Consider the following 27,771-nt stretch of genomic DNA (forward strand, 5'->3'; position numbering starts at 1 on the left):
GTCACCAGTCTAGCTGCCACAGTGGCTTTCTTTAGTTTCAGATGCGAGTTTCTCCTAGCCCTCTCTGATCTAACTCTGTCTCCACCATTTGCAGCTGGAGATCATGGAGCTTAAGAGTCCTATAATCCTTAGCTGCTAATGATACTTTCACACATCTTCAGGACCTCTCAGCTGCAATGAGGGAACTGCCAGAAGGCCCACGGAGCTGGACCTCAGTGTCCGGGTAGAACGATGGGGGTGGAGACGCTCCTTCAGATATACTGAACTGAGGCCATTTAGGGCTTTAAAGGTCAGCACCAACACTTTGAATTGTGCTTGGAAACGTACTGGGAGCCAATGTAGGCATTTCAAGATATGTCCTACCTCTGTCAGAGGCAGTATCCCTTTCTATATCAGTGGCTGGGAATTACAAGTGAGGAGAGCACTGCAGTACTCAGGACCTGCACTCAGCCTTCTCATCGGCATCCACCTTGCAACCGTGAGAACAGGGAGCTGAATTACATGGGTTTAAGTATTGCACAGCCATCATGGCAGTGGTGGTGTTCCATTGTCTTATGGAACTGATTCACTGCTCTAGGCTGGCCTCCTTTCAGATGCTACAAACACGGATTCACACTGAGTGACTCCTCTGAGCAATGAAAATCGCTCGTAAAAAGTGTGCAATTAGAGGTTATTCAGAAAAAGGAATGTCACAGCTATCAAAAAAGAAAAAAAACCTCTGCAATAAACCACAAGCTGGTAGATCTGCAAGTGAGCGACAGAATACCTTGTCACTTCAGCAAACTGCACTTATGTTTGTAGAGCTAGATAATGGAAACTGCACATAAATTCCAAGTACACTGGATCACCTTTATCTATATGCTTGTTGACACTTTCAAAGAACTCAGGTAGACGAATGAGATACCTTAACAGCTGCCTCTTCCCGCACGAGCCATCCCAGACATTCATCATCGGAGGCCCTTCTCCATGCACCCTATCAGAGGGTTGTTTGGACAGTGGTGAGATCAGAAGGGGCCTTTTCAATGGTGGCTCCCTGCTTCTGAAATGTTCTCCCTGGGGAAGCACCCTTGGGGCCATCGCTGTCAGTTTTTAGGCTGCAGGCAAAAGCATTCAGTTCTTACTTGGGAGGTAACTAGTTATGTCTGTGGCCCTTTTTGTGCTCTTTTAAGTAGGGTGTGAGGGATGCGGGTGGCGCTGTGGGTTAAACCACAGAGCCTAGGGCTTGCCAATCAGAAGGTTGGCGGTTCGAATCCCCACGATGGGGTGAGCTCCCGTTGCTCGGTCCCTGCTCCTGCCAACCTAGCAGTTCAAAAGCACATCAAAAGTACAAGTAGATAAATAGGTACCACTCCGGTGGGAAGGTAAACGGCGTTTCCGTGCGCTGCTCTGGTTCACCAGAAGTGGCTTAGTCATTCTGGCAACATGACCCGCAAGCTGTATGCCAGCTCCCTCGGCCAATAAAGCGAGATGAGCGCCGCAACCTAATGGTCAGGGGTCCCTTGATCTTGACCTTTAAGTAGGGTGTGTAGGATTTGTTACATGCATGCACATGCACACTCTCTCACACAGAGACACACATCAGTCAAGCACTTTAGCTTTGGTGCCATTACTGTTTTCATATCAGGTTCTTATGTGCATGTGTTTTGTTATTTCTATTTTTACTATGCAAGTTGCTTTGAGACACTTCAGTGCAAAAAGCAACTAATAAATATATTATTATTCCTTCGTTGCTTCTTCTTTCTTTCTTTCTTTTTAAAGCACAGAGTTTCAGTGCGTGCATTTGCAAGCAATACCTTGTTTGACCCGTGGGATCTTTCAGTTAAGCAACCCAGTCATCAGAGATGTGTCTTCAGACCCGTTCTTTAAAATATCGCAGTCTGTTCCGACAGTACTTAAAATCCAAACAGGAATAAAGGAGAGCGTTTGGCTTCACTCTTCCCCACAGGGGGCTCTTGAGAATCAGCAGCAAGAAGACACTGAACAACAAATAACAAACGTAGGAGATGGGCCGGCATGCACTGTCACTGTTGTGTTAGTTCAGGAAGAACAAATTGGGCATGTTTACTGCACGACTGAAGATCAATATTCCTGCAAGATGATAAAAAGGTTCTGGGTTTGGAAAAGACCAAGATAAAGGCCAGAGCTGCATAACTTGTTTAAGACAACAATTGGGCATCTTCAGTACTAAGAGGCAGCATTCTGAAATGTTTTACAGCAGCGATGGAGAAGTTCTGGGTCTCTGGAAGTTGCTAGACTACAGGTCCCACCACCGCTGGCCACTGGTCATGCAGGCTGGGGGCTGATGGGAGTTGGAGTTCAATAACCTCAGAAGGGTGGGCAGATCCAGCCCTTCCATGAGATACAATATGGCAGTTGCCTCAGGGGCAAATTCTGAGGGGCAGAAAGTGCCATATGGTCTGCCCTGCAACCCCTAAGCTAGCTTGCTACCCTAGGGTGTGGTGGTGAACTCAATTCCATCACCAGTGCTGACATAAGATTCAACTACGATTCTAATCAGTTTTTGTGCAAAGAATAGGCAATTCACCATCTTGTCCTTTGCTCCGGGTGTCAAAATGGCTTGGACGGCTCCAGAGGGTGGAGCCAGCGTGGTGCAGTGGTTAGAGCCAGCGTGGTGCAGTGGTTAAGAACGGTGGACTTGTAATCTGGTGAACCGGGTTCGCTTCCCCGCTCCTCCACATGCAGCTGCTGGGTGACCTTGGGCTAGTCACATTTCTCTGAAGTCTCTCAGCTTCACCCACCTCACAGAGTGTTGGTTGTGGGGGAGGAAGGGAAAGGAGACTTTGAGACTGATTATATTTGGCAGGGGTCAGGGAACAATCTGAAGGGTTACATCTGGGAAAGGTTAAAGTGGGGAGCAGGTGTGACTTGAATTCCAAGAAAGGGAAGGGAACTTTTCGGCTTCCAGTTCTGTTCTGTAGCTGCCTATGTCTCCCACCACCACTAATGAAACTTCTCAGGAGAGTCAGGGTCTTGGTGTAGGCAGCTGCTGGAAAAGTGTGGGTTTGCTCACGTATCTTAAGATGCAAGGCAGCACATTGAAAAGCATTCACTCAGGGTCCTCAATGCAAGCATTAAAATCTTTTTGACACACGGAGAGGTGTCCATCTAACCTTTTTAATAAGCAAAGAGATTTGTTCCCTTTTCCAGGCAAAACATAGTTCCATTTAGTTGTTTGTAATGGCAACCAGTTGTGTAGAAACAGTGAGTTGATCAGAAATGCAGGTACTCTTACATCATCATCATCATCATCATCATCCAGATCAGTACCTCACAGCAACCGCAACGGTCTCTCAGCACATTAAAAAGAAAAGACTTAAATGCACTTGTCAAAATCTTGCACTTTCATCAGATGCTTGTTGTAGCCACCTTAATGGGTAGGGCTATTTGATGTACATTCCAGGAGGATGGGGTCAGGTCACTCTCTCTCAGCTTAACCACCTCACAGGGTGGTTGTGAGAATACAATGGAGAGGGGGAGAAGTGTGAACTCCTTGAAGGGAAGGTGGGATATAGATGCAATAATGAATACATAAAATAAAAATGGTGACTTTTTGCTTTTTGTTTACCCTTCAACTAAAAGGATAAGGGAACAGGTGACAGAAAAGACTCCCGTTGCATCCATAAGATATATGGGTTCCCCCAAAGAATAGCAGAACCTGCAATCACCACTCACAGAGCTACAGTTTCCATTACCTTTCACAAATGACAATTCTCAGGATTCCTTGGGGGAAATGATATGATTTAGATGGATGGTGTGGGCAGGACCTCTGTCTAATGTTCCCGAGAGCCACAGCCGGTCAGAAGAGACAACACTCAGTTAGATGAACCCATGGTCTGGGTCACACGTCCACCCAACTGAAGAATAATAATAGAATCTTAGAATTTTAGAGCTGGAAGGGACCTTTAGAATCATCCATTCCAAGCCCCTGCAATGCTGGAATATGCAGCTGTCCCATACAAGGATCAAACCTGCAACCTTGGCATTATCAGTGCCACCCTAATGCTACGGCAGACCTTGCCCTCCTTTTCAGTCACACCCATTTTCTTCACAAACCTTAATGAGTTGTGATATCAGCAAGAATACAGCAGGTGGTCAGGAAAGATTATTTAATATGTCACTTTATAAAGTATCATGTACATGGATGTCACTGTATCAAACTGAACAGCAAATAATATAATTGTTGTTCTTTAATTAGATATGGATATATACTTCCGGCACTGAAGTTCTGCATTTTGCAGCCATCCATATATCCACCCAGGCAATGCTCCTACAGACAAACCACTTAATTTTGAACTGCATGTTTATTTGATCTTCACTGCTGATACTGTCTCTGAATATTTAATATTTAAATCCTGCAAGAAACAAGACAAGTCGCCACGCTTGAAATTCATGCCGTCGAGTGCCAAGTGAATTGCTACTAGAGCTCAACAACACCCACCCACACCCAGCCACAGCACCGCCGCAGTGCAAATTAAAATTGCAATATTAGGTTTGCCATCTACTTGAAGGACCTTAATCTAGCACTCAGTGGAGAGACTGTAATCAACCCTCCCCATTTGTGCTCAGAGCAACAGGAGGCGGAATTACGTTGCTTCGCTCACTCATTCCAAATGGCCATGTAACAAACTTAGTTTTCCCTTGTGTTTTGTGCTCTGCTTCACGCCTCCTAAATCCCTGCACTGGTTTCCCCTTCCCTTATAGAGAGGTGAGCCCGGCCTGTTACAATCTCTCATTCCAGAAAATTGTTTTCTGACATCTCGAATAGCAACCTTAGCTCATTGTTGCATTTATCAGCATTCTTCAACACCCCCAGTACACGTCCAGAAATTATATATTAAAAAACAAACAAACCAGCTGAGCATTTTAATAGACTTCCGCACTGACAGGTATATAAAAATCCTCTCGAGTGTGAAGTGAGGTTATAATTGTATTTAGCCAGTGCCTTTTTCTGCTTTAGAGGGGGAAAGCTCAAAAGGGGGGAGAAGCGTCATTCAGAGCCCTTTGATCTTGACAATGCCATATCAAAGACAAGGAGGTTAGGAACCAGGAGCCAAATGCAGCACTCCATGAAGAGAGTGGCTGGTGCTGTGGTCTAAACCACTGAGCCTCTTGGGCTTGCCAGTCAGAAGGTCGGCAGTTCGATTCCGCTTGATGGGGTGAGCTCCCATTTCTCTGTCCCAGGTTCTGAGAACCTCGCAGATCAAAGGCATGCCAGTGCGAGTAAATAAATAGGTACCACGGTGGCAGGAAGGTAAAAGGTGTTTCCAGGCGCTCTGGCACTCATCACAGTCCTCCGTGCAAACACACAAAAAACAGCAACAATTTGTTGTTGACAAAGGACAGCTGGACATAGAAAGGGCCCCATTACCTTCAGTAGATTATTTAAGGGACATCATCAATAAGGGACAGCAGCGGGACATGGTGCTGGGATAAGGGACTGTCCCACCAAATAAGGGACGCTTGACAGCTATGGGAGGTACTCCTCATTCTGAAAAGGTTTACTTTTACAGTATGAAGCCGAAAGAATTGCCCACGTTGGCTTTTGAGTCTTCCCTTGTTTGTTTATTCATTTCTGGCAGATGTTTGTGCTCTCCAATCCCTGCAGAGCTTTGTAAAAACTCAGGATAGCTTCCCTAATGCAGTAGGGAACACTGAGATGAAGCTTTTACAAGACTGCTTTTGAGGAGTCATGGCACATTAGGCAGCTAATCTCAAGTCCAGGAAACTTCAATTAGTTTACTTTTATGAGTCAGTGCTCATATACAGGCTTTGGGTGTCTTTGCTTCATATGGAAAGAAGTCGTTTACAGAGCTGGAAAAAATATTAGTGATAAATTAACTTTAGCAATGTATTTCAGTAATAACTAGTGGTTTTTTTCTGAACTGATATGCGTCTGCACTTCTCAAAGGGTTATTCACCTTTTCATCCTCGTAATCACACTGTATCATCAAAGCCTCCACAAAGCTGGTTTTTTACAAGGTGGCTGATAATGACTTTTGTGGATGCTGTAACACATAAAGATCTAGTTTAAGGACTCCTGGAAAGCTTAGCAAGTTGAGGCAGGAAGCGGTGACTTGTGATTACAGTTCCAGCAGAAGACTTTGGATAGAAACATCACTCCTGTGGGAGAAATTTCGTATTAAAACACCATTCTCTAAAAATATGGGAGTCTGGTCTAGGTTATCTGTCTTCTCTACCAACAGTCTAGTTTGCACTGCGCTAGGGATGGAGGATAAATTAGGCTCGGTTTGCATTTTACTGTGACCCTCCCTAATTCATACTTCCTGATGCAATATGCAGACAGAAACACAGCTGTCTTTTGAAATTTGCACTTCTCCTAATAGTTTTCCAACCCAAAAACATGTACAAAAATGTGTCTGGGGAAAAGGGTGCAAAAAAAAAGAAATACACATATTAGTGAAAATAAATGACGGGAAAAGCTGACGGGAAAAGTCAGAGGAGCCTTAAACCAGAGAACACATGGAGAATGGAAAATATTTAAGGAATACATAAGACTATATTTTAAAAATGATACCATCATAGCAGAACTGGAATGACACTTGTGAATAATAAATAAATGAAACAAATATCTTAGTGGAATGTATGAAAAAGGATACAAAATAAAACCGTGCAATAATACCATGACAATAGAAAAAGTATAATGAGAATGATTTCTTGTAAAAAAAAATTATTTTGAAGGACATGATGTATAAATTTTTGGTTTTCTTTTCATTTCTTTTTCTTTCTTTCTTTTCTTTTTTCAAAATTTTCTTGCTTTTAAGTTGTGGTTTTTTTCTACTTATATTTAACTTTGTTATACCCAGCTTTGTTGTATGTTTGTACATTTGTACATTTGTATGTTGAACCAATAAAGATTTATAATAATGAAAATAAATGCACAAATGTATAACATTAATCAACATTGCATTAAAATGCATGATAGGGAAATGTGAGGGGAAATGCTGAGAACACATTTTCATAAGGACATTTTTTAAAATAAAAAATCGCAACTCCTATAGAAACATGGCAGACTTAAAGACTGGGGGGAACTAAATTGACAGAATCATCCATCCTCATACTACACTTCTTCCAGTATTGTCAGGGATCAGGCTCTGAAGAGGAATTGTGGGAGCCCCCCCTCCCTCTGCGCAAGGCTGGGATCCTGAAGCTCTACAGGAGCAGGAAGGTAGTATCAACCTAGAGCAATGGTTTGCAGAGGGACGCAGTTCGGAGACTGATAGTTGGGCCGAACTGGAAGGAGAACAACAAGGGGAAGAGGAACAGGAGGAGGGACGACCGGTTCACTCTCCCTCACTAGAAAGTGTGCAGCCTGTCAGTCCTAAAGCAAGACGACTGGATACGGTAGCCTCTCAGAAGGCTCTATGGTGGAGTGATCACATGGTGATGAGACGAGAAGACGGAAGCAGCTAGAGGGAAGTGGGAGGAACTCAACTGGGAGCACCTGCACAGTGAGAATGGACGCTGGATTTTGTGCTGTGCTTAAGAAACCTTTGTGTTGCTGGGAAAAGACTACAGCGGTACCTTGGGTTATAGACACTTCAGGTTACAGACACTTCAGGTTACAGACTCCGCTAATCCAGAAATAGCACCTCGGGTTAAGAACTTTGCTTCAGGATGAGAACAGAAATTGTGCAGTGGCGGCGTGGCAGCAGTGGGAGGCCCCATTAGCTAAAGTGGTACCTCAGGTTAAGAACAGTTTCAGGTTAAGAACAGACCTCCAGAATGAATTAAGTTCTTAACCCGAGGTACCACTGTACTTTCACTTTGTGCTGTTATCTACAGATACAGGGGGAAGGTAAAACTTGCCTCGCAGCCTGACATGTATTTACAAGTGCTCAGTTCAGTACATGTCCCAGTGTCTCATCTGTGTGTATGTTGCATTGCCTCATAGGCTTTGTTGTATGCATTTCCAAATCTTAGTATCTTCTTACATTGTTCTCAGTGCATCGTGGCTTGAATGAGTAAACTCATTAAAATTGAGTAGCTCATCTTCCATTGATTTTAATGGTTCTGCTCTGAAGTTCGACCAAGTATGAATCCAGCCTCGTGTGTTCAACTGCATTTAGACTACGAAACACATGATGCAGCGTTGACTGCATGAAAGGAGGTGCATGAAGTACATCCATTATAACTGTTAGCACAGGAGATGCATTGATGAAAAATGTGTCAGATACAATGCAGATTTTGGTAAGTCAATCTACAGTTCCAAAACCAATTTCTTAGCAGCAGAACCCAAAATCCCAATCCAAGCCAAATTTTATGCAGAATTGACATTGGTTTATTGGATTGTCCAGATACCCACAACAGAATCTGCATGAAGATTTCCGGATGGCCCTGATTCCACAGGTGACAAATTCACATGTGCAACCAAACTCCCTTCCTCCAACCCACCACTTCCCAAATACCTCCACCTCCACCCTGCTGAGTATAATTGTTTCATTGTACACTGAAATGGAAAATAACTCTGTATGCGTATTGCTAAACTGAAGCTCTCAGAGCGCCTAACAGGTTAATGATTAGCTGTTGATGTATCTTTGCTGCTCTCTCCCAAGGTGTTTAACCTAGATTCACATGGGATATTCAATTGCAAATCTCTATTTTGTGTGAATAAGTCTTTGTTCTTTTTCTGAAAGGAGCCAGAGGAGCCAATGATTCTCTCCAGGAAGACAGCCTCTGGCTATAATGGAGAGACTGTGGGAGAGACAGATCTTTCTTTTCAGCTCTGGATAAAGTAATTTCATATCTCTAAGATGCTGTACCTGTTGCTTGGACAAGTGCATAACATTATGCATCTATTTAGATGTAGCATTATTGTTCTGAGTCTCTGTTTTGTGGAACAAGTTCTGCTAGTAAAGCTTTTGAACCATATTTTTGGACTGGGCAGTTTTTATTTCAACATTGCTTCCAAATGTGCAATATTAATAACCGCAACACATCCACAGTCTGCCAACCCCCTTCTCCCCTTCCCTCATACTCTCCTGCTGCTACTCCTGTCCTAGCTGGGCTGAACATATGGAATGAGGGAGGTTCTTCCATTCTCACCATACTGGTACCTGGCACTGTGCTGTGCGGGTACCAGAGCCAGAGCCAGGGGAAAAGAGACCTGAGGGATGTAATTTTCCCTAAAGGCCGCTGGATCTGAGACAGTGTCTAGGGAGCTGTTGTGGTGAGAGCAGAGAATGAAAGGGATTGTTTTCTCAGAAGGAGAAGACTTTGGAGGCTCCAGTGCTCAACTTGTGTTTGTGATGCATAGCTGTCAACATAAAGATTTGAAAATAAGGGACCAGCAGCCTTGAAAATAAGGGACCAGCAGCCAAAATAAGGGACCTGCAGCCTCACCTGTTCTAGGCACTCCAGTCTTCCTGTCCTCCTGCAGTCTGGTCAAACTCATGCTGGTAGCTTTGAGAACACTGTCCAACCAACTTTGTAACCAGAGGTTCAACTATAGAATCTTAATCACATGCACCACAAGGCCTATGCAGCCTCAACTTAAGATGTCTCCCCGGCCTGGCTTTGCACTGCAAAGTTTGCAGCAGCACGTGCAACAAAATGGCGTCCAGCATCCAAAAAACCCCTAAGCTTGCATTAACTAGCCACACACAAGGCATGCAAGCTCCACCCCCCAGTCGTTCTTAGACTTCTTATTGGGTGAGCGACACAGCCAAGCAACACAGTTGGAGCCTCCCTCCTCCCTGGCCGGCAGGGAGGGAGGGAGAGGAGCTGCTTCCTTTGAAATTTAAGGGACATCATTTAAGGGACATTTAAGGGACATCCATCAATAAGGGACAGCAGCGGGACATGGCGCTGGAATAAGGGACTGTCCCTTCAAATAAGGGACACTTGACAGCTATGTTGTGGTGAGAACATTACAAGCCCCCAACACTGATATCTCTATGCCTCCAAGTGCTCTCTACAACGTTGTCATTAGTTTAGTTTGCCCTTTCCGGACTCAAATGAATTCTGAGCTTTGGCGATCAAGAGTTAATGTTTTGTGGTTGTCTCAGTGAGCAGGAGAGCTACTGCAAGGACTAGTAGGTGCTAGTCTGTTAGCTGGCTTTCTGAAATGTTGAGACAGCTGTGAGGTTTTAGCCCAGCTCATGAAACGAGGAAACATATTTCAGGCTCCCGCAGATTTCCCCGTCTTCCATTTCTGGTGGAAGATTCAAAACAAGTAATAAAAAAACCCCACAAGGTTTCAGAACAAATGTGCCAAAAAAAAAGTTACATTGTCCAAGAAACTGAAAAGAGAATATGAAGTTCTCATGGTTTTTATACTGCGCTATTTTAAAACCTTGGCACTTCAATTATCTTATAAATGCAATGCAAGATTTATTTTAATAACTGGTCTGTGTAAAGCTCTGTCTATTTTCCATTATGTATCGAAATGCCTGCCAGAACATACAGAACATATGCTCATCTGTGGGCAAACCACACATTTAAAGCTCATGACTCCCCCCCCCCAAGGAATCCTGGGAACTGTAGTTTGTTGAAGGTGCTGGGGACTGTGGGGTAAACTAAAATCCCCAGGATTCATTAGGAGAATCCATGTGCTTTAAATGTATGGTGTGTCTGCAGCTCTTCAAACCAAAGCTCAAAACCCACCCATTCTGCAGTGCCTTTTGCTTAATCTCTTTGGTCTCTTCCCTAGGCAAAACTGAGGCTAATACAAAAGCCAGGCTCCCAGGTCTGACCAATGCAGAGGTTCCATACTGCCTGCAAGCCATGGAACACGATGTTGCAGTGCCTGTTTTGTTAGGCCTGAAATGGCAAAACTTCCAGATGTTGTTGGATTCCCCATCATCCCTAACTAGCAAGGCCAATGGACAGGGATGATAGGAGTTACAGTCCAACCACATCTGGAGGGCCACATCCATGTCTTAGGATCTGAGGCCTAAGTATACACAGGCCACAATAACTCACTAGAATACTTTCACCCTGGGCAGGGGCTTCCTAGTTCAACAAGTCTGCAACAAGTACTAAACAAACCACACACACTCAGTACCAACAATGTTCACAGAGGGTATCATGGAACTGAGAAGGACCTCATTTTTCCCATAGGATTTTATTAAAGCTTTTTATAACACAGTAAGATGAAGGAAGCGAATATAAATAAAAACAAAAACAGAGAGAGAAGGAGAAAGAGAAAAGAAAACACACAGTCCTCTCTAAAAGGTAGCTCTTAAACCTCGGCGCCCACAAAAGTGGTGGGCCCTCACAGCTCTCTGACCTGGGAGCCTTTTCCTTCCCTGCCTCTCACTCAGGGTTACATTGAATGTCTAGGATGACATCCAAATATTCTACTTTCCGTTAAGCAATATTTTTTTCTCAATCTTCAGACCCAAGTGCTGGAAGGGATCTCAAAGGACATCTAGTCCAACCCCACAACAATGCAAAAATTATAAATAAGCACCCCTAATAAACAAAGGCTGGATAGAACGAAGAAGAATCCACTTCCTTCCAAAGCAGTCTATTCCACTGTTAAACAGCTCATATATTCAACAGGTGCTCCCTAATGCGTCCTCTAGGTCCTTTTTCATAAATCAAGAAACAAGCATTTACCCAGCATGCTTTCCACCCTCATAAAGGGGGCATTTAAATGTCAATCAATTTTGGCCCTGAAAAAAACAACCCACTGCTCCAAATAAATCATTTCCAAAGCAGCTGACTGTCAGTGGGATTCAGCACCAAGAGCATCACAATAGGAAGAGCTGTTTCCATAGAGGCTAAAATAAGAGGCAGGTGGTGAGGTGCCTTGAGCCATAAACGTAGGTGTCTCAGTTGTAACGAAAAGCTGCAGGAGTACATGAACAGAGCAACAAGGGGGGAGGGGGGAGCATTAAAATTAAAGATCACCTCTGCAAAACAAACCATAGATATATCCTCCTTAACAATGACTCCCCCTGAGCAGTTGTTACTCAAGGTGTAAGGCCTATTGGCTCCAACGGGGCTTTGTAAGTGTGACTAGAATTGCAGGCTGAAGGCAGCTGGATACTGCAATGTTCAAAGCACGTAAACCACAAAACACATTCCTCACCACCCACCTCGAATGTGGAATTTATGAGCTAGCAGGGTTTGGAAGAGAAGCAGGGAGCTTCTCCGTCAACACCTTTGGCTGGGTAGACCTACCTTGTTTTACAGTGCCCTGCTTTGCAGGAGATTGTCTTCTATTTGAAAGTGCCCCCATTTGAAAGGCTGCTTGGCCAAGGTGGCATGCAAACTAGACCTTTACAGCACATTCCATGCACCCCACCCACCCAGTAATCCTGGTAACTATAGCTTACCTTACAGACCTACATACAGTTCCCAGAATTTGTGGGGTGGCTGGGCAGGCTTTAAATGTGCTTTAAATCTCTGGTATGGTTTGAAGGGGACACGGGTGGCACTGTGGTCTAAACCACTGAGCCCAGGGCTTGCTGATCAGAAGGTCGGTGGTTTGAATCCCCGTGACAGGGTGAGCTCCCGTTGCTCGGTCCCTGCTCCTGCCAACCTAGCAGTTCAAAAGCACATCAAAGTGCAAGTAGATAAATAGGTACCACTCTGGCAGGAAGGTAAATGGCTTTTCCGTGTGCTGCTCTGGTTTGCGGCTTAGTCGTGCTGGCCACATGACCCAGAAGCTGTACAGCGGCTCCCTCGGCCAATAAAGCAAGATGAGCACTGCAACCCCAGAGTTGTCCGCGACTGGACCTAATGGTCAGGGGTCCCTTTACCTTTATGGTTTGAAGATAAAGAACCAGGAGAAGAGGAGGAGGAGTTTGGATTTGATATCCAACTTTATAACTACCCAAAGGAGTCTCAAAGCCGCTAACAATCTCCTTTCCCTTCCTCCCCCACAACAAACACTCTGTGAGGTGAGTGGGGCTGAGAGACTTCAAAGAAGTGTGACTGGCCCAAGGTCACCCAGCAGCTGCATGTGGAGGAGCGGGGAAGCGAACCCGGTTCACCAGATTACGAGTCCACTGCTCCTAACCACTACACCACACTGGCACACTACACCACATGAGAGCAGAGGGATCTGAACATTGCCCAACAACGGATTGTGCGTGGACAGCACACTGAGCAGATACACAGCCAACCCAGAGGGTGGCCCTCCTTAGTCTCAATGTTACCCTTGCAGATCTCAGCAGGGAGGAAGACGGGGACAAAACTACAATGAATTGGCTCTGCCTTTCATTGCCTCAGTCTCCACCTACTGTTGGCCTTCCCACTGTCCCTAACGGGCCCCTGCAATTAAACTATTTATTTGCTATATGTCTTTTTGAGGGTTGATGGCTTGTGTATCCCCAGGGGAGTGGCAGAGGTCGTGTCTGTAAAAGTGCAGTAGCTCCAAAGCTATGTAACGGGCTGCTGTTTCATTAAATTGTTAAATCACAGTGACTTACAAAAATGTGGAGCCGCTTGCCAGGAAGCTTGAAACATGCAAGCTTGCAATTCAGCCTCCCATTAACGCCTGTGCTGTGAGTTCGCCAGGCATAAACCACAGCGATGTCTGTAATTCCTGATGACCATCGTGCAAGTAATATTCCTTGGCTTTCGCTCACATTCCTCGCTTTTTTGGTGGGTTCGCTCTGGATGAGTACTTCTCTGGGGGACAAGGACATCCTGTATTCCTTTTCACCAATTTCTACCACCACAATGAACATTTCTAGTTAGCAACCGCACTACAATTTAGGTTACATTTTTGCCCTGGCAATGAAGTGTCAGAATCAGCACATTCCCTAATGTGTATATTTGACAAAACTCCTTACAAACGTGCGTATGAGGGATGAAACCACACTAAAATGCTGCTGAATCTTCGTGGGCATTTCTTCTTTTAAAATATCACAGACTGATGGGGAAAAGGAGAAACAGAAAAAAATTAATTTGATAGATTCCTCCATCCCCAAACACCTTTCTGGCTACTGAAGTTGGTAGTAATTTCTGTGTTAGATCCATATTCAATGCATCTTCTATTTCCTTACGGGCAGCACATTACAGAGGAAATTATCCCAGTTATTATGTAATAAAGTCTACCCAGAAACTAGTCTAAGGTTTCATGATTAACACATTCCCTGTGCAGAGAGCTCCTTCAGGAATATTTTATAACCCAAGCGCTACAGAAACATTACGAGGAAAGAGAAGTCTGCAGACACAGCTCCCTCCTTCGGCAATTAATTTGAATTAGGCTGTTCTCCATTGCCAAATGAGTTTAAATAAGGACATTTAAATAAGGAAAGCCAATCCTGCATTGACCTCTCCCACAGACTGCAAACAACTAAACAGAATCAAAGGTCTTAAAAGAAGGAACAATGAGCAGAGCAGAGAAAAGTTGATATGAAACTATAACCATCAAAGGAGGCTGGTGTTTATGTAACAGCAGTGCTTCAAAGTCCACCAGAAGGCATAGGGGGGGGGGAGCAGGTAAGAGAGAAAAAGAGGATACTTGGGATGGAGTGGGGAATCCCTGAAACAACTGATGCCACTGAGGTCTGAGTAGCGTAGCTCAGGGTTAGAGAATTTGTTTTGCATAGAGAGGGTTTGGAGTTCACTTCCCAAGCATCACCTGGGAGGGCTGGGAGACACCCCTCTGAATTCCTGCAGTGGCACTTCTATAAGCTGCCCAGAGTGGCTGGGGAAACCCAACCAGAGGGTGGAGTATGAATATTAAAATTATTGTTATTAATTTTGGGGTTGCACTGCTCAGTATTTTGATTTGGGGGTTTTACAGACACTAGATATTTTTGTTTTATCTGTATCTTAGTTTTGCAGTCGTATGCTTTTTAATTTGCAAACTTCCTCATATGCATCAGTCTATAAATTGATTAAATGGCATATATAATAAGAAGATAAAACAGGTAGCAAGGCGGACGCTCTTGCTCAGCAAATTCCATGCATACACAACTTGGGATTCCTAAAGGAAGTGGAGCATAACTTTCTTCAAGGGCAAAAGCAGGGATCATTTGAAAGACCAGCACTGAAAAGGCTTTCCTTGGTTTAGAAGAAGTGAGATCAGAAAGACAGACATCTAAACAAGTATAGACTGATTCAAGTGATGCCTTTGAGTTAACTGGCCTGTTTAGCTTTGTCTGTTTGCAACATGACAATCCCCTGGAACATTGAGACGTTTGAATGAAATCTGGTATATATGTTTGGTACACAGCTGTACATTTCAGACCGCACAGGAGCAGGAAGGGCAGAATAAAGGCTGCAAATGCCTGCTGTGATTTTTTTTTTAAAGTATGTGTGATGTGATGTTGTTTCTCTTTTATGATGCTTGACTGTGTTTCCTTGTAGGGCACTTTAAAGAGGCCTATTTTTGAACTGAAAAGTGGGATATTAATTTTTAATACCAATTACAACGAAAAGACACACCATAGTACAACATCACCCTTGAGCAGTGAACAATCACAACAACGGCTGGTTGGTATATAATTGAACAAAATGATTCCCATATTTGGAGTTCCAGCACCCAACCCCAGCACCCGTTTCAAAGGGAAGCTGGAAGATGTGAAAACAGGGCACTCACATGTACCAAAACATCAGAGCATTCCAGTGAATGGGAGCGGTGTAACTTAACCAAGCAGAGGGAGATGACTGGATACTCATAGGTAAAGGGATGCGGGTGGTGCTGTGGTCTAAACCACTTAGCCTTTTGTGCTTGCTGATTGGAAGGTTGGCGGTTCGAATCCCCGTGACAGGGTGAGCTTCCATTGCTCCGTCCCAGCTTCTACCAACCGAGCAGTTTGAAAGCATACCAGTGCAAGTAGATAAATAGGTACCACTGTGGTGGGAAGGTAAATGGCATTTCCATGCATTCTGGCACTCGTCACGGTCCTCCGTGCAGCAGTAGCAGTTTAGTCATGCTGGCCACATGACCCAGAAAGCTGTCTGTGGACAAATGATTTCTCTCGGCCTGAAGCGAGACGAGCGCCGCACCCTATATTCGCCTTTGACTGGATTTAAACGACCAGGGGTCATTTACCTTTTACCTTTACTCATAGGTAAGTGGGGTTAGTATTGAAACCTAACTCCCAAATAAGCATGCACAGAATTGTTGTCTAACAGTGCAATTCTATGCGTGGTTACGCAGAGACGTAAGTCTTGCTGTGTTCAGTGATGCCTACTTTCAAGTAACTGCATATAAAATTGCAGCTTTGGACTCTTTCCTGTAATATAATTCTCTGGGCAGTGTGTACTTACACTACACATTGAATATTCTGCACAACAGAGGCCCAATTTAAATTAGATGGCACTGTCACAGCTTGTTAACCTCGGCATCTTGTAGGGAGCCCAACAAGTACATATTATCCAATGGAAGCAGCTCCAGTGGCCAGGACTAATCCTTCAAAGGTTCTTAGTCTCTGTGTATGTGAGGTGAGCATCAGCACTCCAGCAAAACCACCACATGGAACACACATCATTGGAGTGGGGATTCTACCCACCTGACAGCCAATGCCTTGCATATTTAAACATCAACCATACAAAAGGCTAAAGTAGTAGGCACTGTTGGGCAGCTTTCAGAGGGCTGCTCACATGCTTAAATTACAGTGGTACCTTGTTTTGAGTCCAGGATCCGTTCCAGAGCCCCGGACGCTCCATGAAAGGGATGCTCAACAAAGCGCCGCTATGTGTGCAAACACATGCGGAGCGGTTGGCGCTTCTGCACATGCGCGAGTGGCAAACCTGGAAGTAGCCCGTGCCAGTACTTCCAGGTTTGCCATGGACGTTAGCCGAAATGGACGGTCGACGGGGCGGATGTTCACGGAGGTATTACTGTATATATTTGCCATAAGATGGGAAAGAGTTGGTTCCAAAGCTGTTTCCATTGATCTCAAAAAACTTTCTGAGTAACGCACCAATCGTGGGAACAAATCGGATGGTTTTAAATCCAAGCTTGCACACCTCTGATTTGATATTTATAACATCTCAGTTTGGGTATCAAGACTAAACATTTAACACACGACTGGAAGAGGCAAAACTCAAAATGTCAGTTTTCCTGACCACATTTCTAAGTTGGCCTGCACAACGTGAATACTGCATCATTAATTTTAGGACTTCTGCAGCCTGATCCTATGCACAGTTTCACAGAAACGAATCCTGGTGATTTCATGGGGCCTTACTTTTAGGTAAATGTAGGGAGGGTTGCAGCTTTAGAAAATCTGGATTAGGGCCCAGCGGTTGAAAATGTATCTCATTCAGATGACTGAAAGCAAGGAGAACCATGAAATCAGGAAAGAGGATCTTTGTCTTCTCCTAGGCTTCACCCAACACCAACAAATCTTTTTCTATAATTTTTTTTTAGATTATTTTCAATCCCTCAGTGACAGAGTACGGAACCACAAAACTGTGAATTGCTTTGGGGAAAAACCCACTCACACAGACCAGAAAGTACCCTTAATTTGGCCTTTCTCTGATAATTTTATCAAACATTCTGGTATACAGCCCTAAGGCTGCCTCTAGGACATAGACATCTCCTTTATTCTCTTTAATCTTTGCAACGGAGGGAGGAAAAGGCTCCGACTTACCACAGAGTGCTGAATAGGTATCCATCCAGGTGATTCAACGGGACACTTGTGCGCTGGGCATCTGGTGTGGCTCTGCTGCAATGAAGGAAACAAGAGGGTGGTGTGTTAGATATTCTGTGTGCATGAACTACCAAACATTGGAGGGAAAGGGTTGGTTTGAAGATGGCGCCACCTTAAAGAAGCAGCTGTAGTTCAGTGGTTAAAAGACGCCTGCTCCTTGGGAGAAAGGCGATGGCAAAGCTAGACAGCATCTTAAAATGCAGCGACATCACCTTGCCAACAAAGGTCCGTATAGTTAAAGCCATGGTTTTCCCAGTAGTGATGTATGGAAGTGAGGGCTGGACCATAAAGAAGGCTGATCGCCAAAGAATTGATGCTTTTGAATTATGGTGCTGGAGGAGACTCTTGAGAGTCCCATGGACTGCAAGAAGATCAAACCTCTCCATTCTGAAGGAAATCAGCCCTGAGTGCTCACTGGAAGGACAGATCCTGAAGCTGAGGCTCCAATACTTTGGCCACCTCATGAGAAGAGAAGACTCCCTGGGAAAGACCCTGATGTTGGGAAAGATGGAGGGCACAAGGAGAAGGGGACGACAGAGGACGAGATGGTTGGACAGTGTTCTCGAAGCTACCAACATGAGTCTGACCAAACTGCAGGAGGCAGTGGAAGACAGGAGTGCCTGGCGTGCTCTGGTCCATGGGGTCACGAAGAGTCGGACACGACTAAACGACTAAACAACAACAACAACAGTTCAGTGGTAGGAACAAATACCTTGCATGAAAATGACTCCAAATTCAATCTTTCATTCTATCTCTCATACACACACACAAAACATCAGAGGGGACAAGCAATGATAACATTGAAATCTATCATCAAAACACATTAATAAAAAGCTTAACACTCATTCATATTACTGAGAATTATTAGATTCCTATTAATCAAATATATCTTTCTGCAGTTTTCCATCAGTCTTTGATGGGTTCCTCCTCTCACCCTTTTGTCTAACAGCATCAATAAAAGTATATCAAGTTGCCCATTCTTTATTGCACCAGATTTAGAGTGGCTGGGGAAACCCAGCCAGATGGGTGGGGTAGAAATAATAAAATAAAATAAAATAAAATAAAATAAAATAAAATAAAATAAAATAAAATAATTATTTAGGGGGTGCATGGGCAGAGGAGAGCAGGGAAGTCCCATTGTGCAAGCGTAAATCTTGTTGATGGGACAACTACTTAGTAGTGCTTAGCATGGGCTCTGCCCCTGAGCGATGGTCCATCCTTGCTCATGCTCCTGTATGACTATTTTTCACTGTACAAACCATCTTTTTAATTCCTCATCTATCCTATCTCATTACTAGGCTCATTTGTTTGTGTAACAATTTTTAAATCACACACTTGTTTTTGTTTTTTTAAAAAATCTCTTTCCTCATCTGGAGTATCTCAAGAACAAACAAGAATGATTAACTTTTTCCCCCTGTCCAAACACATAGCCGATAAGTGTTAAAACAATTTTAATTTTTGCTGAACAAAATGTCTCTGCAAACTCACTACCCAATCATTCTTTATCAACATGCATCTAGTCAATAAAACAACTGGACTTGAAGCAGGCTCCATGTGTTTGGTCATTTTGAAGGAATGGGTTTCCCACACCCCAAAACTGACTGTGCAGGCAGTTTTTAAACTGCACCAAAATCCCCATTTCTCCTTAGCTAAAATGCATAAACTTTAGCCGTTGAGCAAATGCAAAACAAGAACACAGCTCTCTCCCTTATCAGTTTGACGGCAAGACTGGCCTTGACTTTACCAGTAGAACAGACACAGACATATCTTATGTCCTGGCCACAAATGACGCAGAGACCCAAGTCTGGGACTAACGCCAGAGCATGTTCTCGGAAGTAGTGACCTCTTGCTCCAAGATAGGAGTAGGAACAGGAATATCCTTTTATGGTCAGAAGTACAGGAAGGAAGATCCTTTTATGGTTGAGAGTACCAGAGCAGGAACATATGTGATGTCAACCTGTGTACATACGCCGATGTGGTTGGGCTCCTAGGGGAGGAGTGAGAGGGTTCCAGGAGGATATATAAACTGCATGAAACCTGTCATTTCTTTGGACTTGCTGGGGACTAATCACGCAAGTGCCTTCTGCTATCCGGAGAGCAGAATAAACTCTTTCTTTGAACCAACCTCGGCGTCATTTTGACTTCCTTCCTCCTGTCCCGGAGCAACGCAGACCCAATCGGTGAACTCCAATAAGGCTACAATTTGAGGATGCCTGCATTGTACATAAGTGCACATCTTAAGAATGAACTTGGCAGATTTTAGGGGCACAGCAAGGCTAATTCTCGATTTCTGACTTCACAGCATGCTCTAAATACCAACAAGCAATGCTGTGTTTTTTATTATGGATGTTGTGGATGTTTGGCCAAGCCTAGCTGAGAAGCAGGCTTCAGGGATTCTTAAAAGATTGTTTCCAAGGAGAGGCAAGCTGTTACATATTTATTTATTTATTATTTAATGCATTTCTAGCCTGCCTTTCCTCCAAGAAGCTGAAAGTAGTGCACATTGTATGCTGAGGAAACTGAGCGGGGAGGCAGGGGTGACTGTCCATCTTCAGGGCTATTCCAGCCTCTTTGATCGTTCAGATTTTATAGGATCAGGCCAGGCTGTGGAAAGTCTGCAGGCAGGACCTGGGTACGGCAGCAACTCTCTCCTCTTTTGATTCCCAGCAACTGGCATAAATACAGTGGTACCTCAGGTTAAGTACTTAATTCATTCCGGAGGTCCGTTCTTAACCTGAAACTGTTCTTAACCTGAAGCACCACTTTAGCTAATGGGGTCTCCTGCTGCCGCCGCGCCGCCAGAGCACGATTTCTGTTCTCATCCTGAAGCAAAGTTCTTAACCTGAAGCACTATTTCTGGGTTAGCGGAGTCAGTAACCTGAAGCATATGTAACCTGAGGTACCGATGCGGCTTCCGATTGAGTGCAGGAAGCTCCTGCAGACAATCGGAAGCCGCGCCTTGGTTTTCGAACGGTTCCAGGAGTCGAACGGATTCCCAGAATGGATTAAGTTTGACAACCAAGGTACCACTGTACTGGAGCCATGACACTAGTAGTCACATACATGTCTTCTTCATATCAGAAAGAAGAGTGTACCATCTCTCTGGGGTGCCAGTGATTTCACTTTCACAACGTATGCAACACCAGGCCTGATGCAAGTACGCTAAACTTGCTGTCCTGCTGTCCGGTAGGTAAAGGATCTCTTTTTAAAAAAAAAAAAATTATTAAAGTTTCACAACAATACAAACAAACACAAACAAGAAAAAACAAGTATAATTTCAAATCCTCATTTTCTTAAAACTTATTTCACCAACCTCCTCATACCTCCCCTTTCTGCATTCCAGTTTCAAATATTTAGTTCAGCAAATCCTCACCCTTAATTTTATCTGATTGTTAACCTTTCTTTTCTTTTGACTTAATCTTTACCACTGTAATCCACTTACTTTCTAAAGCCCGGTAGGTAAAGGATCTTACTCTTTTTCTTATGAAAACTAACAGTACTGATAAATTCAATGGGATCCGAAATGTGCATGTATTCCATGAATGAGTCAGTATTGCTGATTGTTGGTTTCTGCATTTCATATCTAACCCTCTAAAGCTGCTTAAAAAGGAGGACCAGGGAAAGGATCGTTGTGCTATTCAACAAGTGTGCTGAACGTGTGGTTCTAGAAAAAGCTGGGGAAGTCATTCAGGGCATTATGTGGAGGAGTTGTCAATTTCTGAAAGGGCAGGGGTGATCACAGCTAGTGGATTATGTAGCTGAGCCCCAGCGTAACAGGAACCATGTAGATTAAGAAAAAAGCATTGTCAGGCAGCTCTTAACAAATGCAGGCCTTTGTCCTCGAGCACTTACGTCTCAATAATTGGAACCCTTTTGCCATTATATAACTGGGGCCAGGTGTGCACCCAGCATAAATCTCTGCTCTAGTTTTGTATCAGTGCTGCATCCTTGAATAATTGATGCGTGCCTTTAGCACCATGCTGCAGGGTCAGGCGTGTTTCGTGGCAGTTTGTGCAACCTCTCTGGAAACTCCTGTTCCATTCAAACATGGCGGGTTAATGTTGCATTGCTGCATTTGGAGCTCTGCTAGGGAGCTGCATAGAAACCTGTTTAATAAACGCACTTAAAGTAAAAGCACCAATATCTGTGTGAAGCCTGAATCAGTACTCAAGGTTCAACAGAGGAAAACTCGGATCTGGCACTAGGTTCACGTCAACAGCGTATTCCAGGCAGTGACTGTTCCCTGCCAAGTTTCATACATGATGGACATGTCTGCAAGCCTTGTTTCTTACATCCGCAGTTCTCATTTTTAAGTGCACATTTAAGGCAGCCTGCACCTAGAAATGTAATGTGTGGAATGACCCCAGACAGACAGACAGAGAGAGTTATATTTGTTTTACCCTATCCTTCTTTCAATGAGATCCAGGTTGTGCTTGTGTGGTTGCCCTCCACCCTCAATTTATCCTTACCGCGGCTCTGATTAGACTGAAAGAGTGACAGGACCAAAATCGCCCAGTGATCTTCATAGTCACTTAAACCTGGGTCTCCTCAGCAAATGTGACAATTTGTCACCTGGATAGAATGGTCCTGACCAGTAATTCATGCCTTAGCAGCACAATGGATCTCAAAAGAGGCAGGGACAACAAATCTTTCTGAACAAGCCTGGACAGATTACTTCGTGTCTTTGTAGCTTCCAAACCAAACGACCATCATGGACTCTGCAGGCCACTTTACAGTTTGCAAGAAGAAGAAGAAGACACCCAGCTATACCTGATCTAGACTGTTTCCCTATTCAAGCCAATGCGTATCAAGTCACATCACTCTGAGGCACGTAGAGAAACCATTGACCCCCCCCCCCCTGCTGGTGAGGCTTACTGACCTCCCGGTAAAGCAAAAATTTGATCTTCTCCTGTTAGGCAAAGACCACAAGACAACCCAGATTGTTGCCAGATTCTGCGCACAGATCTGTAGGTGCAGACCATCCCCTGATTCAATCTAGTTTGTTAAGAAAATTCCGAAACCCAGACCCACGGTCGACTTTGGGTCATTTCTCTAAGGTAGTCTGTTTTAAAGTTTTTATGTGTTTATATGCCTATCACACTTTTAAACTTAAAATCTACTGTATATTGTTTTAAATGCTATTGGGATTGTAGTTCCATTTGTGTTTCTCAAGCTGGTCTATGGCCGTAATAAATTTCATGCTCATGTTCATGTTCAAGTTACATCGCTCAGTTCAGCTTCTGGGTGCCTTTGGAGTTTTCTCCTAGCTCCTTTCTGCTGCAGTTCCCTCTAAAAGAGTTCTCTTTCCAACTTGACTCCTCTTTCCAACTTGACTTCTGTACAGTGTTTTCACTTCCCTTTCCAACCTTTCAGTCCATCAGAAGGACAGCGTGCTCTTAGTAAAGTTTCTATTTCCTCTTAATTGCCTGGTTCCCAGGCTGAACCTTGGACCCTCCTTTGCAGAAGATCCTGAGCAAAACCTCCCCTTAAACTTTTGACCTTCCTGTGCATGTGAGCCTTCAAAGCAAAAAGAAGCCAAGCACAAAATGGCTAAAGCTTTTCTTCCTTCACAGCCAGCCGTTACCATAATGTGTAATATGGGATGTAGGTGTCACCCATTCATATTTATTTCGGATAGTTGTCCTTGAGGAGTCTTCCCCATAATTAGCAGGAAATGTATTTTTATATATCTAAAAATTTAGTACTTATTTCCTGTGGAGGCTGCATTGCATCCCCAAAGAAAACTCCGATTGATGCTGCTTTCCATTTCAAAAATAAGAGGCGGGAGCAGAGAGAAAAAAAGGTTCCTGTGGGCAGACAATAGCAGCATTAAGTGTGCTTTTTTTGAAGGGGGAAGAACTAGCAGGGCAAGTTGTCCTGCAGGATTAAGAAGCGCTGCTATTTTTATTTACAATTCCCTTTCTGAAAAATTGAAATTGCTGGGTAGGATAATGAGTGGCGATAATGGCCATTTATTATCCTAGATAGCAATTTTGATTTTAAGAGCAGGCTTTGCAATCAACATATAATGGGGTTTTTTTTGTCATGCCTTGAAAGGCCAAAGCACTTTCTTGCAGGATCAGGGACTTTGGAGAGGTCAAGCTTCATGGCAGTCAGAACTCCAAGCAAGAGAGTGAGATTAAGGCACCTAGCAAAGAGAAACACTCTTAGGAAACCAAGCAAAACTCAGTTTTAGTTAGGACTAGCTGTGCTGGCTGGGGCTGGTAGACGTTGTGGTGGAAAACATCTGGAGGGTACCAGGTGGGTAAAGGCTGAATTGGGGATTCTGAGTAAGCCGGATGAGGCAGGAAAAGGTAGCAGCTTGGTCAGGTGCAAAACAAAAAAACAAGGACAGGACGGGACAAGCATTGACGGCTGGTCCATTAGGGCTGTGATGGCCTGGGATTCCGAGTCTGAGAGTGAACCGGAGGAATCCCAGCCGGCACAGGAGTCCCCGCCTCCAGGGCCGGCTGAACTGGGGCAAGGCCTAGATGCTGAGGAGCCTGCACCTGTGCCAGATCCTCAGGGGCAGGCACTAGGTGAGACCATTCTGGCCCCAGAGGTGCTGGAGGACTCAGTGGCTACAGGTGAGCCTCCCCCGGGGCCCAGTAACCCTTCGGCCTCTCCTGAACTGCAGAGGCTTAGGGCAGAGAGGCGAAGGGAACTGGTCTCTCCCAGGAGGAGTGCTCGCCTTAAGGCCAGGAGAGGCGGGGCTCCTGGGGGCCGGGACCGCCCCCGGCCTTAGAAGAAGATAAAGGTCAGGCAGCCCGGTCCCAGGTTGCGGGAGCAACGTCGTTGTGGAGTACCTGCTTTACCCGGACCTAGATCTGCACTCCCGGTGTGCCTGTTCCTCGCCCGGCTTCCTACTCCTGACTCTCCAGTGTTCCTGTTCCTCGCCCGGCTGCCCGCTGCTGACCCACCAGTGTTCCTGTTCCCCGCCCGGCTCCCTGCTTCTGCTCTACCAGTGTTCCTGTTACCCGCCTGCTGCTGCCCTACCAGCGTTCCTGCTCCCCCGCCCGGCTCCCTGTTTCGGACCTTGCGTCTCATCTAGTGATCGTCTACCCTGCTAGTGACTCTGGACTGAACTTCGGATACGGTATTAGTACCTTCCCCCCCCCCCCGGGACCAGCACAAGGGCATATGTTGGCACTGCCCCAGCAACCTTAGTCTGATCTCAACCACCGCCACCCTGCCTGCCTGCCTTCTTACTTACAACTGTAGCCTTATTGGAGTTCACCGACTGGGTCTGCGTTGCTCCCGGACAGGAGGAAGGAAGTCAAATGACACCGAGGGTTGGTTCAGAGAAAGAGTTCTTTATTTCTGCTCTCCGGAACAGCAGAAAGGCACCTGTGTGGTGTGTCCACAGCAAGTCCAAAGAAATGAGAAATTTCATGCAGTATATATATCCTCCAGGCACCCTCTTCCCCCCTTCCCCAGGAATCCAACCATGTCAGCCTATACACGCAGGTTGACATCACATATGTTCCTGCTCTGATATTCTTATGGTACTTCTGACCATAAAAGGATATTCCTGTTCCTACTGTTATCTTGGAGCAAGAGGTCACCCTCTCCAAGAACACACTCTGGCGCTGTTCCCGGACTAAGTCTGTGCGTCAGCATGTAAGATAAGCCCTAGACATGTCATCCCTACTCGGCTGGAACAGCCAAGGCCATCCCTTGCCGTGACTGATAAAGGAGAGAGTTTGTTTATACAGATGTGTCCTTGTTATGCATTTGCTCATCAGCTCAAGTTTTATGCATTTTAGAAATGCTAAGAAGAAAAAGGGGGGGGTTGAGTCAGTTTTAAACTGACTGCACAGAAACCCATTCCTTCACAACCAAACAAGGTATATTAATGTTAGGCCTCTTAATGTGAACAGCTAGGTGTGAATTACTTAATGGGGCTGCAAAGGCCATAGTTCAGTGGCAGAGAATCTACTTTGCATGCAGCGGGTCCCAGGTTCACACGCAGTATCTCGCGTTAGGAATGGGATTGTCCCCTGTCTGAAACCCTGGAGAGTCACTGCCAGTCAATGTAGTAGACACTGTATATGGCAGCTTCCTCCATTCCTGTGGATATAATGTTGATGCTGCTGTTGGTACTAGATGCTGTTAATAGACCTCTTGGTATGTTTTAACTATTGTAAACTTTTGATATGCTTTAAAAAGTTAACTGTGGAACTATCATCAGTTTACCACACTGGTGTTATAATTTTTGATTGCTTGTTTTCTGTGAGGCACTTGGAGCGCAGCGTATTTGTGGTAAATGCATTGTATAGATTGTACAAATAAACTGACTGCAGCTAATCCAGCAGGTGGGGGCTACACCTGCCAAATCAAAGCTTCCACATTTGCTTCCCCAGCTGAATGGGAAACCAGAATGTAAAACTGGTTCCATGCTTGCAGTTCTTCTGCTCAGTCCAAAAGCTGGCACTGAGTATCAAGTCCATTTATTTATTTTTAAGGCAAGGATAAATTCCCTCTAATCAGCTACTCAGAAAGGATAGCGGAGGGCTAAATACAATTCTTAGCATTCCCTCTATGCCTGAGAACAGCCACTTAGTGGGATTTTAGCAGCTGCTGCTTTTTAGAGGATGCAACCTTTGCAGGCCTAGCTGTTTTGCTCATGCTATCTTGTATTTGAGTCCACATCTAATTACTAAAATAAATTGATGTTATTACTTACTCAGGATTATAGCAAAATTTTGTTTTTGTTTTTTCACTTAACAACTCTATTCATTTTCCGCTTTAAAAATTTAACCTTATTAATTTCACTGTTGATTTATTAAAAAGCACATGCGTTTAGCTATTCATACATTAAAGTTGCATTCCTTTCTTTCTTCCTTTTTACTACTGCCACCACACCTTGTGGTCACCATTTCCCCCCACCCCCAGAATGCCCTGGGTGCCATCTTTTTCCAAGGTATTTTAACTGTCAGTGTTTGTAAAAAGCAAAAAAAAGAAGGAAAGGGTTCTGACCTCCCTTTATCTTCTCAGCCTCCTTGTCGGCACAAAAGGAGTCCACGGGAATATCCTTGCAGAGTTTTATTAAAAGTCTTTGTGCAAAACACTACTGAATACCTATACACACCAGCACCAACCAACCCAAACACCAGCCACAGCCCAAACTAACATTTCTCACTTATATATACAACTTGGTGCAGACCGCTGAGTCATGCTGACCCAGCTTTATTCGCATTAAAGAAACAGTGGCCATTTTAGCCGTGACACCCCTTCTGTTTCTTAAATGCGAAAAACCCCAACAGAAACAATACATTGCAACAATACAACAATACATTATATACATAAACCCAGTTTTGTCATCAATTCATTATGGCTTGTTGCTGGCAAAGGCTTGGTAAACAAATCAGCAATATTATCTTGTGACTGACAATACTCCAGTTTGATTACCCCATTCTGTACACAATCTCTCACATTCGCATGACGGATAGCAATATGTTTTGATGCAGATTTCATTATTTCCGAGCCCGCTAATGCAATGCACGATTGGCTATCTTCATACACTTGGATAGGCAAATCTACTTTACAATCTAGATCTTTTAGTATCTGTATAAACCACATGATTTCATTGCATGCTAGTGACAGGCTCCCATATTCTGCCTCACAGGATGAGGTCACAACAAATCCTTGTTTCTTTGACCTCCATCCAATTATGGAATTGGCAAACATCATAACCATTCCACTTGTAGATTTTCTAGTAGCTACACAGCTTCCCCAGTCCGCATCAACAAATACTTCTAGTTTTTCATCTTGTGTACTAGATATCTTTAAACATACATTTAATGTCCCCTTTAGATATCTGATAAGCCTTTTCAAAGCACACCAATCGGCAGTACTGGGTTTAGATACACGTTGGCTCAGAACATTTGTAGCACATGCAATGTCTGGCCTTGACCACTGGCTTAAATACAACAGTGATCCTATTTTTGAGTGATACAACTCAGGCTGATCAAATTCATCATCACACAGTGTCTTTGGGAAATCTGGTGTCATGGGAGTCTGAACTGGCTTGCAGTTTTCCATGCCAAACTGCTCTATTAAATGAAGAATTTTCTCTTTCTGACTCAATAGGAAGCTTCCATCAGCTTCCTGCCTTACTTCTACTCCCAAGTAATTGCTTACAGGCCCTAAGGCTTTAAGCTTAAAC

General features: G+C 44.3%; 1 protein-coding gene across 16 annotated transcripts in view; it reads right to left on the bottom strand.

Moving 5' to 3' along the window:
* Positions 1 to 27,771, bottom strand: part of DLG2 (discs large MAGUK scaffold protein 2) — a 921,944-nt gene that overhangs the window by 710,713 nt on the left and 183,460 nt on the right. For 13 of the 16 annotated variants that reach the window (XM_082219075.1, XM_082219073.1, XM_082219080.1 and 10 more), the window contains one exon: positions 17,544 to 17,618. In XM_082219075.1, the coding sequence (XP_082075201.1) occupies positions 17,544 to 17,618 (75 nt within the window). The remainder of the gene's footprint in view (positions 1 to 17,543; positions 17,619 to 27,771) is intronic. The other 3 variants (XM_082219062.1, XM_082219056.1, XM_082219068.1) reach the window with 1 other exon arrangement.

The sequence above is a fragment of the Podarcis vaucheri genome, assembly GCF_965113315.1.
Source record: "Podarcis vaucheri genome assembly, chromosome: 4".
Lineage (NCBI taxonomy): Eukaryota > Metazoa > Chordata > Lepidosauria > Squamata > Lacertidae > Podarcis > Podarcis vaucheri.